This window comes from Chlorocebus sabaeus, chromosome 7 (genome assembly GCF_047675955.1).
Source record: "Chlorocebus sabaeus isolate Y175 chromosome 7, mChlSab1.0.hap1, whole genome shotgun sequence".
In the NCBI taxonomy this organism is placed as follows: Eukaryota; Metazoa; Chordata; class Mammalia; order Primates; family Cercopithecidae; genus Chlorocebus; species Chlorocebus sabaeus.
In genome coordinates this window covers 31,937,780-31,953,815 of record NC_132910.1, presented here as the reverse complement: position 1 = coordinate 31,953,815, position 16,036 = coordinate 31,937,780, and the positions used below count along the sequence as shown (strand labels likewise).

At 35.1% G+C, this 16,036-nt stretch overlaps 1 protein-coding gene across 2 annotated transcripts in view; it reads right to left on the bottom strand.

The window, feature by feature from the left end:
- CFAP299 (cilia and flagella associated protein 299) overlaps positions 1-16,036 on the bottom strand; it is a 666,082-nt gene that overhangs the window by 387,498 nt on the left and 262,548 nt on the right. The window contains exon 4 of one of the 2 annotated variants that reach the window (XM_073017817.1): positions 7,948-7,998. The exons of the other annotated variant lie outside the window; for it this stretch is intronic. Within the exon in view, the coding sequence (XP_072873918.1) occupies positions 7,948-7,998 (51 nt within the window). The remainder of the gene's footprint in view (positions 1-7,947; positions 7,999-16,036) is intronic. 2 annotated transcript variants of the gene reach the window in all.

The window sequence follows — 16,036 nt, the reverse complement described above, 5'->3', positions numbered from 1 at the left end:
ATAAACTGGAGAAAATGAATCAAACATGTGCCTGCCTGCCTTTCTGTAGCAAAGGTATGAGGAATAGTTAAGAGTTATCAGTTATAAACTGAAGAGAGATGTATGTTTTCTCTATCATTTTTGTCTCAGCTAACAGTGTTTTAGTCAAGCATTTAAGTCTTCGCAAGTACAGATGAATTGTGAAATGCAGTCAGTTGTAGAGCAGGGCCATCTTAAAGTGCACAGAGAAATGATGTTAAACTGAAAGGCAGCGGGTTTCAAACTTTAATGAGCCTAAGCCTGAATACCAGATGACCTAATTCAGTGGTCAGCTTTCTACAAAATCAACATAGGTGATTCTGATGCAAGTGACAGATGGACTGCATTCTGTAAAACACTGCTATGTGGTATGCATGCATAGCAATAAAGCATTAAAGTCAGCTGAAAATGTTGGTGAAGGAGATAGGTTCAGGAAGGAAAAAGTGTTTCTATTTGTCTTAATTGGCATTATGCATGTAACCTAGATTTGAAGAGCTAATGAAAGAAATAACATAATTTTTGTTTATAATAAATTGAGTTAAATTATTTAAATCTATTTGAATTAACATATGTGCTAACCAGTTTTAGAGTTAAATCATTCAGTAAAATAGTGTATTCATTATCCTTAGAAAACGAGGGGTTCTACACAAGATGTGACGCCAATAACTTCAAGTGTCAAAGCTCTGGGCCGGGCGCGGTGGCTCAAACCTGTAATCCAAGCACTTTGGGAGGCCAAGGCGGGTGGATCACAAGGTCAGGAGTTCCAGACCAGCCTGGCCAAGATAGTGAAACCCCGTCTCTACTAAAAATACAAAAATTAGCTAGGCGCGGTAGCATGTGCCTGTATTCCCAGCTACTCGGGAGGCTGAGGCTGGAGAATCGCTTGAACCTGGGAGGCAGAGGCTGCAGTGAGCTGAGATCGTGCCACTGCACTCTAGCCTGGGTGACAAAGCGAGATTCCATCTAAAAAAAAAAAAAAAAAAAAAAAAAAAAAAATTTTCCCATTCTGTAGGTTGCCTGTTCACTCTGATGGTAGTTTCTTTTGCTGTGCAGAAGCTTTTTAGTTTAATGAGATCCCATTTGTCAATTTTGGCTTTTGCTGCCATTGCTTTTGGTGTTTTAGACATGAAGTCTTTGCCCATGCCTATGTCCTGAATGGTACTACCTAGGTTTTCCTCTAGGGTTTTTATGGTATTAGGTCTAACATTTAAGTCTCTAATCCATCTTGAATTAATTTTCGTATAAGGAGTAAGAAAAGGATCCAGTTTCAGCTTCCTGCTTATGGCTAGCCAATTTTCCCAGCACCATTTATTAAATAGGGAATCCTTTCCCCATTTCTTGTTTCTCTCAGGTTTGTCAAAGATCAGATGGCTGTAGATGTGTGGTATTATTTCTGAGGACTCTGTTCTGTTCCATTGGTCTATATCTCTGTTTTGGTACCAGTACCATGCTGTTTTGGTTACTGTAGCCTTGTAGTATAGTTTGAAGTCAGGTAGCGTGATGCCTCCAGCTTTGTTCTTTTGACTTAGGATTGTCTTGGCAATATGGACTCTTTTTTGGTTCCATATGAACTTTAAAGCAGTTTTTTCCAATTCTGTGAAGAAACTCATTGGTAGCTTGATGGGGATGGCATTGAATCTATAAATAACCTTGGGCAGTATGGCCATTTTCACGATATTGATTCTTCTTATCCATGAGCATGGTATGTTCTTCCATTTGTTTGTGTCCTCTTTTATTTCACTGAGCAGTAGTTTGTAGTTCTCCTTGAAGAGGTCCTTTACATCCCTTGTAAGTTGGATTCCTAGGTATTTTATTCTCTTTGAAGCAATTGTGAATGGAAGTTCATTTATGATTTGGCTCTCTGTTTGTCTGTTACTGGTGTATAAGAATGCTTGTGATTTTTGCACATTAATTTTGTATCCTGAGACTTTGCTGAAGTTGCTTATCAGCTTAAGGAGATTTTGGGCTGAGACAATGGGATTTTCTAAATATACAATCATGTCATCTGCAAAGAGGGACAATTTGACTTCTTCTTTTCCTGACAAAGGGCTAATATCCAGAACCTACAAAGAACTCAAACAAATTTACAAGAAAAAAACAAACAACCCCATCAAAAAGTGGGCAAAGGATAGGAACAGACATTTCTCAAAAGAGGACATTCATACAGCCAACAGACACATGAAAAAATGCTCATCATCACTGGTCATCAGAGAAATGCAAATCAAAACCACAATGAGATACCATCTCACACCAGTTAGAATGGCGATCATTAAAAAGTCAGGAAACAACAGGTGCTGGAGAGGATGTGGAGAAATAGGAACACTTTTACACTGTTGGGATTGTAAACTAGTTCAACCATTATGGAAAACAGTATGGCGATTCCTCAAGGATCTAGAACTAGAAGTACCATATGACCCAGCCATCCCATTACTGGGTATATACCCAAAGGATTATAAATTATGCTGCTATAAAGACACATGCACACGTATGTTTATTGCGGCACTATTCACAATAGCAAAGACTTGGAATCAACCCAAATGTCCATCCGTGACAGATTGGATTAAGAAAATGTGGCACATATACACCATGGAATACTATGCAGCCATAAAAAAGGATGAGTTTGTGTCCTTTGTAGGGACATGGATGCAGCTGGAAACCATCATTCTTAGCAAACTATCACAAGAACAGAAAACCAAACACCGCATGTTCTCACTCATAGGTGGGAACTGAACAATGAGATCACTTGGACTCGGGAAGGGGGACATCACACACAGGGGCCTATCATGGGGAGGGGGGAGGGGGGAGGGATTGCATTGGGAGTTATACCTGATGTAAATGACGAGTTGATAGGTGCTGACGAGTTGATGGGTGCAGCACACCAACGTGGCACAAGTATACATATGTAACAAACCTGCACGTTATGCACATGTACCCTAGAACTTAAAGTATAATAATAATAATAAATAAATAAAATTTTAAAAAATAAAAAAATTTAAAAAAAGAAACAAAAAAATAAAAAAAGGCTCTGTATATTTTAGCATTTCTATGGACTCTTCCTAAAATGAATTTTCTACTTCCTGCACAAACTGAATATACTAGAAAATATTTAAACTGGTATAGGTGACTTATGACATTTACCACTGAGTTAAGATAAAATATCCTGAGTTAATATCTCAAATCTACCACGTACCAGCCTTGGGGAAATTGCATAGCTTCCCATGCCTTTCTTACTTATTTGTGAAATAAGTTGCATATCTCATGTAGGATTGTGGGGAATCAAACGTGTAAATGTATGTGAAAGAGCCTCATAACATGTCCAGCACTTCATTGTTACTTTTCCTTTCTGTCCTAAGCTGTTAGTCTTGCAATTCTTACTGCTATATTTGGTTCTTACTGCTATATTTGGTTTGATGTTTTTATCTTTAGAAGGTGACTAAAACAGACAATCAAGCTTGTTAAGAACTACATGTTAAATGAAAGAGAGTGCCCAAGGCCACACTATTAGGGTTTGAACTACTTAACTAATTTAAAATCATGTACTTAATTCAGAGTTCAAAGGTATTTTGAACTACTTAATTAATTTAAAACAGTGTACTTAATTCGGAGTTGAGGGTGTTAAATTCAATCTCTATTTAAGGTGGGAGTATTATTGAAATAGTTTAAACCACAGAAAATTATTTAATGTAAGGATAATTTGGGTACACAAATAGGGATAATTCAACTTCTCAAATCATTTCATATAGTTACAGAGATTTCACAAAACATAATGTTAAATAACAGAAATTCATTTTCAGCCCCCTATATGGATGGGGTGTTTCTGCAAATGAGGTTATTAGTTGATTAGGCCTGAAATAGATACTATAGGTTTTGTCTCATCAAACTCTAATAACATGTCAGAACCTATTTAATAGAAAAAAAACTCTAATGATAAATGTGTAATCATTTCCAGAGAAATTAAATCAGCATTGTGCTTTGAGATAAGTTTTTTAGTGGTTTAGTGACAAATTGAGTCAATCTATCCCTCTCACTGAGTTTTAGGGTCTGTTTTTCTGTTTACAATTTTGTTTTTCTCCTGAAGAGGAAGGAGATAATAAAAGACAGAACGTAAGAAGTAGGGTAGAGAAATAGAGAAATTATACACTTTTTTTGTGTTCTGGAAAAAATAAAATACTATGGTTTGCTAATAGTTGTGGGAGGTTATGTGTTTGCATGGATTCTTTGCGGTATCGCTAATTTACAAAAAATTGGCACACACTTTCCCTATGAGGGATAAAATAAAACAAAACTACAAAGCTTTGGAGCATGACCACCTTTGACGATTTGTGAATTTCACACAGCATTTATTCATTAATCCGGTTCAGCATTAGAAAATTGACAAAAATATTGGCCCTCATACTCAGGTATATCAAGCCAAATACACTTGTACTTGAAGAATTCTCTGCTTGGGACAGTGTATGGTGTGGGCTGTAATGACACAATTCAGTTATTCTTATTTCTTGAGTCAAGACCTACCACAGTGAGTGACAGGGTTTACAGGTAAAATATTCAGTCTTCCAGCTCCCATTTCATCCTTCAGTTAACAGGGAGTTAAGAGACCGAATCCTGAAAACTTCCAAGAGAACTCAAAAGGGTTTGCTCAGTGGAGTTCAAATATCAGGCTAAAAGCAAGTTGCAATTGATTTGAACCCTGCTTCCTACAAGTGTCCCAACCCAGGTGTGGTCTGGATTTGATAAAACATTAACTTTGTTCTCTATGTAAATAAAATGGTGGCTACACAGGTGCACCTGCTGCATGGTATTATGGGCAACCACAAAGTTATCAGAGTGTAACTTAGAAAAAAATAAACAGAACAAGTGTGCTAAAGGGCACATTTAGATTGCCGTTGTAGATTGTGTATACAGTTAAATCATTCTGTCAAATAAGTTTAATGTAGTTATTGAATATAATGTATAGTTCACATGGAAGCTAATTTGCCCAGCATTCCCACATGTCCCCTGATTTAGTGAACATTTTAAAACTTTGCTCAACAATTACATAACAGGAAGGTATCTAAAAGTAGAGAAAGAAAAAAAAGTGGTGTTAACTGAATGCGGAATAAGCTATGCTTCCTTTTAATATCTTTTGTGAAATGACAGAATGATAGAGAGCACTGAGAACATTTATTACTGACAGGTGTAATTTCACCCCTACTTGAAAGGCCATGACTTTAAAAGGAGATGAAAGCTTCCAGCTGATGAATGAGGGAAGAAAAGTCTGACAGGAATAACATGACTGTCTCAAGGGAATTGAGTCATGTGGTCCTGCGGTTTACCATTTGGCCATGAAGTTACAAAGATTTACAGTGTGCTCTAAAGGGGTTTGGAACCCGTTTATTTGCATTTACTTTTGGACAGCTGATAGAACAACTTAAACTTACAAGGTGACCAGCTCATCACCCAACTGATAATAGCATAATGGTTATCAGCCTCCCAGAGCAACATAACCATGACTGATGAAACCCTCCTACAACTAAGTTGGAGGGCTGATAACAAGATTTGAGATAGCCATGTGGGAAAAGCCTTTATTATTATCATTGAATAGAACCGATAGGTCTGCATCTAGAAAGGAACTTTGTAGATTTTATGGTATCAGAAATAACGTCTCAAAGGACGTTTTAGCTTTAGGTCCATTTTGATGAAAACTTTTTTTTAAAAGTTCTTTAAATGGTACTAACTAAACTAATACACATTCTGTACTACTATTTTTAAGGTGCTGAGCTAAGAAACTGAGTTTCAGAATATTAAGGTTGTAAAAGAGAGAAGATAAAGTGTGAATTACTATAGCCTGAGAAAGAATGTGACAGTGACCTAGGAAAGACAGAAGATAGAATGGGAGACAAAAACGAGAAGTGGCTATTTCTCTGGAGGCACTAAATTTGCATACCATTGTGTTAGATTTTGCTCTTGTTTTCTTAAATGTGAATATTTTTGCCACTTCAGTACTAAGTCCAGGTTAGGGGCTGGGGGACACTGAGAGTGCTGCTGGGTTCAGTAATATTCACTCCAGTAAAATCAGTGTGCTGTCTTCTAACAACAGAGAGCAGACTCTTATTTCTGTCCACGCCTCACTAATGTCATTTTTTTAGAGCATCTACCAAATTAAAAAGACTGTTAAAGTGATCAGAAAGAACAGATACAAGAAGGAACCAGAATCTCTTCAATTAATAAATTACTTAGACCTACCTTATAAAGCATAAAAATAAAATAAGTAGGCAAATTCTCTGCAAATCTATAGACACTAATAAGCATTATTCAGCCTTTTTAAAAGTCTTTAAAAACATCCTGTGGGTAAAATTATGCCCAGATATAATCTGGATAAGGATAGGCTTACTAAAGTGCATTTGGTTTGTTCAAACATAGTCTAGAATTTTTAACTTCTTTTCACTAAATCACTTTGAGGGTCATTTATAGACTATTCAAACACAATTATTACTTCCTTGGACAAAATTCATTAGTCAGCACAGGGATATGAGCACAAAAACTTATAGAATATAGAATATAAACATGCAAATACAGACAAACCACATATTACTAGAGAACTATCAAAACATAGTTACACATAAAATGGCAATTATAAGAAATTCCACAAATGTTAAACAAAAAATAGGAGAAGTGGTACACATTAATTATGCCATGAAAAAAAATCAAGTTCCATTATTACTTTGGCCCTTTATAAATATAAACAAGAAATAAAAAATAACATTAACATTGATTACTCTGGACTACTTAAAATTATATGATATTAAATAAATATTCTGTTGATAAAAATCCAACATAAAGAGACATATCTAAATAACCTTTACATTTTAATAAGTAAACCCTATAAACCAAGCTTAAAACATTTCTAAAAGGATATCCTTCTTCTATCAAATAGCTCCCTTCTCTCACTGCATAGTTTCCTACCTTGGAAATATTTGTAGGAGCAGCATGACATAGTTATCAAGATTCTTTAACATAACTAAATAATATCACAGAAAGAAGCTCCTAATAACTGGGAATATTATTTTGATTTCACTGTCAAGTTTTGCTAGCGTAATTACACACAAGGCAATATTCCTATTTATTTACAAAGTCATGTTATTTAACCCAATATATACTTATTTTCTTAAGCGTTTTACATTTCTGTACACAGGAAAGTACTCAAGTAGCAAATATATGTATAGCCCTTGGAAACTTTTCCAAAAACTTCATTCATATGTTCCTTTATATTGAGTTATAACCCCTGACTTAACAGTCTCAAACACTATGTGAATATAAAATACCCAATAAAATAAAGTTAAATGTGGGCCAATCTCAAGTTATTTTTAGAACTGTATTTTATCATGAAAGGTTTTCATATAACATTTTCTTTTTTCTTCTCCTTTTAATCATCCCCCTCCTTCTCTGTGCGCGCACACACACACATATGCATGTGCCCTGTAAGCTTTACCCAGTTTTACACAAGAATTCTAACCCATTTCTGACCCTTAACATGATTATTCTGTTTCTAACTCTATTATTACTCACTAAACCTCCTGGCTTCATCCCATTGGTAACATCTGCTTTCTATCAATGCCAAAGACAACAGGTTCTTTAAGCAAACTTTCTTTAAAAGTAAGATTTTAAAATATAAGAGTTGTATGGATTTTTTAAGTGAAAATCTAAGTTCCTGCATTAAATCTACAATGAGTTTTTTTCAAAATGAAAGTCTTCCATTTACCCTAAGAAAATTCTGGAAAATATCAACATCTGTACATTGCAATAAAAGCACTACTTGTGACTGTCATTCATCAAGCTAGTGAGTAATTCGGAAAACAGTAGCAATAGACTTTGGAGTGGAGTGTATACGTAGGATGAAGCCAAAATGTTTTTCTAACTTGTAAAGGAAACTTTTCCGTAAGCAGTACTTGCTGCCAGTTGCTTCTTCAAGGTATGAGCAGCATCAGTCTCCTGTTGATTTAGCTTAAATAAATTAAGAGGGGAAATCCAAGTGAGGTGTATTCCACATGTTAACAATCTCCTACCTAAAGTATAGCTTGAACCCCACCCTCTGGTACTGTTGGAATCAGTTATCTATTTCCTAATTACTTAGGCTCGACAACACTTGTGAATGGTATAAAAATTAAGACAGCACATATCTTTAACATGAATATCTCCATATATTGTAATTGTACAGATAAGTATGTGTGTATGTATACACACATATAATTGTATATAAAATTGTAATATAGTAAAATTTAAAAGAAACTTTGGCTATGAAATGCTTTCTAAATGTCTTCACTATACTACATTCTAATCTAAAATAAACTTAAGCAAAACTATTTCACGTAACCTTCACATTGTTACAATAGGCTCCCAGTTCAATGTAATTTCCAAGCTGACCCCACTATGAAAGATTCATGACCATAATTAAATTTCCGTTCCCACAGCATTAAGAAATGGAAAGCAAGTATTTCACCTTTGCAGTGACACATTTCCCAGTTCTCCTTGCACAACTTAAATTATAATACAAGCCCTCGAAACAATCCTTTTTATTCTGAATCATGCCCTTCCAACACACGTAGCTTTCAGTCTGCAGTCAGAAGCTGAGCGATCATTGTTGACTTCTTTGACTTTATGGAAAATAACACAACGTTTCTCTGCTTTCTGAAGTAGGAAAATGTTGAATTCTTATATCTTGGTGTTTTCTCTTTTCTTCTGACTTACTATTCATTTTTTCCCTAATTATCTGATGTTGACAGCTCTAACTAATGGCATCGTCACCTTCTTGCCTCCCTCATTTCTTCCCTTCTCCATTCCTCTTTCTTTTTCTTACTTTCTCTTCCTCATGGTCTCTCTCTGTCTCACTGATGTCTCTCTTCCACTTCCTCTCTGTTTCTCCATCCTCTACTTTTTGCTCTTAAGAAAGACAGAGTATCTAGACATCCTTATGAAGTAGAGAATACATGAACCAACAAAACTCTATAGTACTTCTTGTTGATTGTCCATCTAAGGAGATAGATACTGAGAAAAATTTCAGGTATGATGAAGAAGTTTAGGGAACCACAGGGCCATACAATAAAAATATTATTTAATATTCTATTAACTATACTCTTCCTGAGAAAGTAATCCTCCAGCTGCCCTCTGAAAGACATAAAAAGTTCACAATAGAAAATTGGTAATAAAATTTGATCATAATCTTGACTAGAAGGTCCCTGTCCTCTTTCACTCATGTAAGGAACCACTATCCCCAAAAAAACTAGCCTATCTGACTTTCTTCTTTCCTTCTTCCTTCCTCTATCCCTTCCTTCCTTCTGCAAACATTACTGAATGCACCAAAGACAAGAAAAGTCAAATGATGATTATTAAAGTTATTATCCCAATTTAAATGTAAAGCTGAACCTGCTGGAAATTTATCTTACAGTTAATATCTCACAAAAGAAAAATAAAATCTTAGTTTTGTATCAGTGAAACTTTTTTTTAAAAAAGCATATCAATTAGAGTGTAGATTTAAAAATTATGATATACCCATATAATGAAATATTATTCAACCTTTAAAAAGACTGAAGCACATTTATATGAACTTACATCACAAAATAATCCAGGTATATTATTATAAGAAAAGAGCACACCATAGAAGAGTACGTGCAGAGTCTAATACTATTATTTCAAATATGGAAAAGGAGTTCGGTATTTATATCTTTAAGAAACAAATGTACATCTGTTTGTATCTATATACCTATTACTGTAGCTATGGTCTTTTTTTTTTTTTTTTAAACAAAGTCTTGCTTCGTTGCCCAGGCTGGAGTGCAATGGCAGGGTCTTGGCTCACTGCAACCTCTGCTTCCCAGGTTCAAGTGATTCTCCTGCCTCAGCCTCCAGAGTAGCTGGGATTACAGGCACCCACCACCACACCCAGCTAAACTTTTGTATTTTTAGTAGAGATGGGGTTTCACCATGTTGGCCAGGCTGGTCTCAAACTCCTGACCTTGTGATCCACCCACCTTGGCCTTCCAAAGCACTGGGATTACAGGCATGAGCCACTGCCCCTGGGCTAGCTATGGCTATATATCTTTGTATGTACTATACTCAGAGTATTTCTGAAAAGACTTACAAGATACTCTTAGCTGTAGAAAGGGACACATGGTTAGGGAATGGGGTTTTCACTTTTACAATACATACCACCACTGATTTATTTGTTTGCTCACACCTTTATTAATTTTAAAAATGTATTCATCAGCTACAATAGTTAAGAGCTTCATTGACTCTTCACACAGCAAGTGTTGTGGCCTCTCATGGGAATGCAAAAGAAAGGCAAGTTGGCCCCTATTGCCCTAAGAGGACTTCCATGGTCAGGCAGAAGCTATCCTACCCCCAAAGCTGTAGGAGACAGAGATGCTGCCAATAAACCAACAGAAAACAATGCAGAATGACTAACTTCTGTTCAAAAAAAAACCTCAGAATGTTAAAAAAAAAAAAAAAATCTTAAGTGTTAATAAAAATAATAGGCAATACTAGGTAAATCTGAGTAAAGCATATACAGGTATTCTTTGTGTTATTCTTGCATCTTTCCTATAGTTTGAAATTATTTCCAAATAGGAAGATTTAAAGAAAAATAAAGAACAAAAGCTAGCATGGCAGTGTTATTAAATAGGAGACATACAAATGTTTTATTCTTATAAAAACAAATAAATATCTTCTTTTAATTTTGTTCGCTGGTTATTCAGAGCCAGAGTGAAATACTACAAGCAAAATCTCATTCTTGAAAACACATTCCTGACATTTGTTCCTATTTCTTTTATTTAGAAACTGATGCAGTAAAGTCAGTAAGAGCATTTTGTAATGCCATTTCCTCTTGGCTATATAATCTTGTTTTCAGTTTTTCGGTCTGTATTTAGAGTAAAATATATTAGTGTCTTTTTATGTTTAAGAAAAAGTGAAAACACTTTAGAAAAATCATTTTGGTATTTTCCTTCCCCTCCCATCACACCACTTTTTACTTTTGGAAAGTAAAATCATAGATACGTTCAATAAGCGTTTGGCTGAAAACTAAATGTTGTTCAAAAGAAAATGTATCTGCACCAGAAGTATCTCTTCAATGAAAATCATCTACCTCTTTCTAAAATATGAATAAATTATTTCAGCATGACCTCAAGTAGAATTACAAATAACCATTTCTCTTCTGAGGTATGCATTTTATATGACTCAGGCATGAAAAATATAGCTTTGAAAATGTTTCTCTGTAACTGACCTTACCTTGTGAGCCCCCATTTTCACTGGTAGCAAAACATATCATCTTGCCAATGTAAAATAAACTAAGTTACTTTTTCTCTAGCTCAAACTCAAAAGCTCTGAGGAAAATATTTGGGCAGTTCAGAATTCTCCTCTCCATCATCCTTTCCATTTTCCTAGGATTACATATTTTTTTTTCTGGTATTATATTGGCCTCTGAGGACAAGTGTCTGATACAAAGTCATTGATATCTATCCATTCTGACTTTCTGACGTGACGTGCAATTCATACTTTTGTACAATTCATACTTTGTTTTTTGATTGTCCCTGCATTCACCTTGAAATGTAAGCATCTCACTTTGCTTTCCAGTTGCCAGTCCTATCCAGTTCATTGTGTCCTCCAAGTAATAAACTGTAAACCTTTTCATGTTTGCCTAAATGCACTTGACTTTAAGGGTCTGTCATCAGGCCACCTGCTGAGGCACCTCATGTATTCACTGCCAATATCCAGGCACCATTCTGGACATGAAGCATTTCACTGGGGCCTGTAATCCAGGTAAGACTTTGAAAGCTAGGTGAAGATCCCTCTTGAGTTTCAATTGTCAGCTTGTGTCAAGATGTCAATTGTGTGAAGACATCAAGATGTATCTAGAGAGTGGAGTACTGGACTGATGCCCAGGGACCCACCACTGCCTAACTTTTAGTCACATACACTTCCAATTATCTTACTGACAGCTGGCCAAACTTTTTTGGATGATTAGGCAGGAAAAAAGTGCACCAGCTTGCATTTTCCCTTACTTTATTATTTTCTATACATGCCCTGAGTCCCTCAAACATTTAGCTTTTGACAGTCAAAAGATATTTCCTCTCCCCAAAACCCAACTTTTGAAAGGTGAGTTCTTTTAAGATAGTGTTTCTGTTATCAGACTTTAAATTTTTCTTCTGATTTGGGTCCTCCCTTCCCTAGGCCAAGCTACTGAAGGAATTAAATCTCCTAAAGGTGAGGATAATGGTTTCAACAAGTAAAACTTCTGGGTTTAAAATCTTAATTTTATTCTAATGTGTAATTTTATATTCATGCATTTTTTAAGTGAACACTTTGCCTTTGTTACCACTAGAGTTAACACGTTGTATTAATTTTTTTAAAAGAGACAGCATGCAGAAAAACAAATAATCTCCCATTATTCTACCACTCAGAAATAATTCGAGAGATTGTTTTTCTTGCTTTCCTAAATGGAGACATCAAGAGAGATGGAGTTTTTTATTCTTGGATTACATGTTGACAATATTTTAAAGCCATTATGCGTTTTCAATCTTATTACTAGTTGTACAGTATTCTATCATATAGATGAACGATGCATTACTTGAACAACTGATTGCTGTTAGAATTGAGTTCACTATCAATCTTTTCTAAATTAAAAAACAATGTGCTAAACAAATATTTTCATACCTAAGTCCTTAAACACATTCATAAATATTTTCTTTGAAACAATTTTTATAAGTGGCTAAAGGATATACATATTATTCTACCTATTGTCACATATTGCTAAAATGTTCCTACTAATAGTATAATGTGATCATGGGATCGCCTCAGACTCTCAGCACTCAATAATAGCTATTATAATATACATGTATGGTTGTGCGTGTGTGTATGTATATATGTGTATGCATATATGTACATATATATGTATATATATTATATTGAGAATCAAAAATTGTACCTAACTATGTTTTAATTTAATTTAGATATTTTGCACCGTGTATTTCTAAAGTGATTGCTAGGCATTTGGGCATTTTCATATCCATTCATCCTTCTGCTTATTTTTCTGTTAAGAAATATGTTACATCTTTTTAAAATTAATATGTAAAATATGCCAACATAGTTTTCACATTTGACCTTTCATATTCTCATTTTGCTTACAGGGACATGCCAAAGTCTTCTTTAGTCAAATTCATAATTCCTTGCTTTTGATATTTTTGGGTTTGGTGTCATGCTTAGAGATCTTCTTTATCCTAAGAGTATCTAAATATTTGCTTATACTTTTGGGAGTATGGGGTCATGAGCAAAAGCCACCAGCACCTCATAGTGCAAATATAGCATGGGGGGCATCAAGAGAAAACTGAGAAGCAGAGAAACAATACAGCACACCCTATCCCCATTCTTCACCTCCATCACCCACTGCCCAGGTCTGTGTGCACATGGTCAATGTTCCAGCAGAGAAGGGCCTTGAGTCAGTAATGCCTCATGTATTTATAAGGCCAAAGGGCAGGAGAAGCTTTGTGATCTGGAGTGGCAGCAGACTTTTTCTCACAGGATGGCCTTGTTAGAAAGTGGGAGCCTCTGGGTCCCACAGGCTGCCCTTCTGTTAAACTAATAGACTTGTTGAGCCAGCTCTCTACTAAGCAACCAAGGAAGGAAAGAAAGATTAGCCACCAGGACCAACCAGACTTGTTTCTCATCAACCTATATTAATAGTTGGTTAATTTCCATATTTAATTTCTATGCTAGAATTCTTCTCTGGTATAAGGCAGAGATCGATTATTTGATCTCCTTTCAGAATTTTCTTAGTAGTGTTAATGATTTTTCAATTAGTTCTCTGGAACTTTGGAAAAAATTACATCTTTTCCATTATGGATATTTTGGACTCTTCCTTTCCATGTTCATACATTTTTTAAATTAATTTAATCATGTTATTTCTTATGTTAGAGCCACTAGGATAAGCCTGTACAACTGAAGTTATTGTAAGCATTCTTGACAAGTAGCCTGGCATTAAAAAGCACATATCTAGCATCTCTTAACTGCCTTTCCTCATTTACATTTATTTGAAACCTGCTGAATTTTATTTACTTTTATTTTAAGTTCAGGGAACATGTCCAGTTTTATTACGTAGGTAAATTTGTGTCATGGGCATTTGTTATACAGATCATTTCATCACCCAGGATTTTAGCCTAGTACCCATTAGTTAATTTTTCCTGATCCTCTCACTCCTCTTACTCTCTACTCTCTGATAGACCCCAGTGTGTGTTGTTCCCCTCTAAGCTCCATGTGTTCTCATCATTTAGCTCTCACTTAAAATGAGAACATGCAGTATTTGGTTTTCTGTTCCTGCATTAGTTTTCTAATAATAATGGCCTACTGCCATTATTGGCCTTCAACAAAGGATATGATTTCATTCTTTTTGTGGATGCATAGTATTCCACGGTGTATATGTACCACATTTTCTTTATCCAGTCTATCATTGACTGACATTTAGGTTGATTACATGTCTTTGCTATTGTGATAGTGCTGCAATTTTTAATCACATTGTTCTATCCCTTACTCTTCCCTGTGGAAATGAATGAGAAAGTGATCCATGCTTATCTCACCTGGATGGAGATAATCAAGCAATAGCCCTGAGTGTGAGGTGATGTGGTGACCATAGGTATTGTCCACTATACACAACAAACTTTCAGTCTGACTGTTCCAAAGTCTAAAAAAGGGGAAAAAATACAACGATGGCAAGCCCATTTGCTTTCACTCTAAGCCATCATTCCAGTATAGATTTATCTGTTTAAGAGTTAATATTATTTTTTCATTCTATGTATCTCATTTTAGAATTTTCTCTCAACTAATTGCAAAGGTAGGTGGGACATAATGAAGGCATAGTAAATAATGCCCTAACAGTATTTATGTATTCATATGACTTACATCTCAAAATGCACAAAATATGGTATGGGTAGTCAAGGAAAATTTATCACATAAAAAAGTTTAAGAAGTATCTAAGTCAGATTCATTCAAAATTTAGGCACAAAACTAAGTTATAGGAGCACAAATATTCTACTTTAAATAATGTCACACGATAAAATAGTGAGATTAAAAACTAAACTTCTCTAATCCATCTTAGATAACTAAGGTGTATATAATAAGTTATCATCTCTTTGAGTCTCAATTTAATAAGCTATAAAACTTTTAAAGTTATGTCCTATTGATTCTTCTCTCTAACCATCTGGGAAGGTTGCAGCTTTATATAACACTCTCATATATAAGTCTTAATAACAACAAATATTTGTTAAGCATTCAATAAATACAGATACCATATGAAGCACATCACTTGTTCCATCTCATTTAAATCATTCTATAATCCATCGGGTGGATACGATAGTCACCCTCTTTCTACAACTGATGAAACTAAGTCACAGAAAGGGCAAAGCCTTTTTCCAAAGTGGTTCAACTAGTAAGTATCAGAATTCAACTATGAATTTAAAATTCTAACTCTAGAGCCTACTATCTTCACCACAGAATAAGTTTAAATCCATGTCCCAGAAACTTTCCTTGTATTTTGGATACACAGAACCATTCCTCAGGAGTTGTTTATTCCCATGAAACAATAACAAAAAAACTGACCTTTTCAATAGTGAGAAGAAAGAAATAACCACAGTATGCAATAATTGTCATGATAGCTACAGTACAAACTGATGAAACATTCTTAATTTTGCCGCTTTTTGTAACTATTAAAGACTGTAAGACAAAGCTTGTTTTTTATTTAAAAGCTCACAACAGCACAGGGAGTCTAATCTGTATTATATTTGTATTTGGAAAATAAACATACACTGTCAAAAGAGAAAACAGACCTAAACAGAAGCTGATTAAATGCTTGAAAATCATTCAAGGCACCATACCATTGAAGTGATTCCAAAAAGTGACATGGATGTAATATAAGATCCTGAACTACATCAGAACTCCAGGATTTAGCAAAAGGGTAAAAGGGGAGTTCATTCACGTAGAGGAAGAGGAAATTTTCTTTGGACTA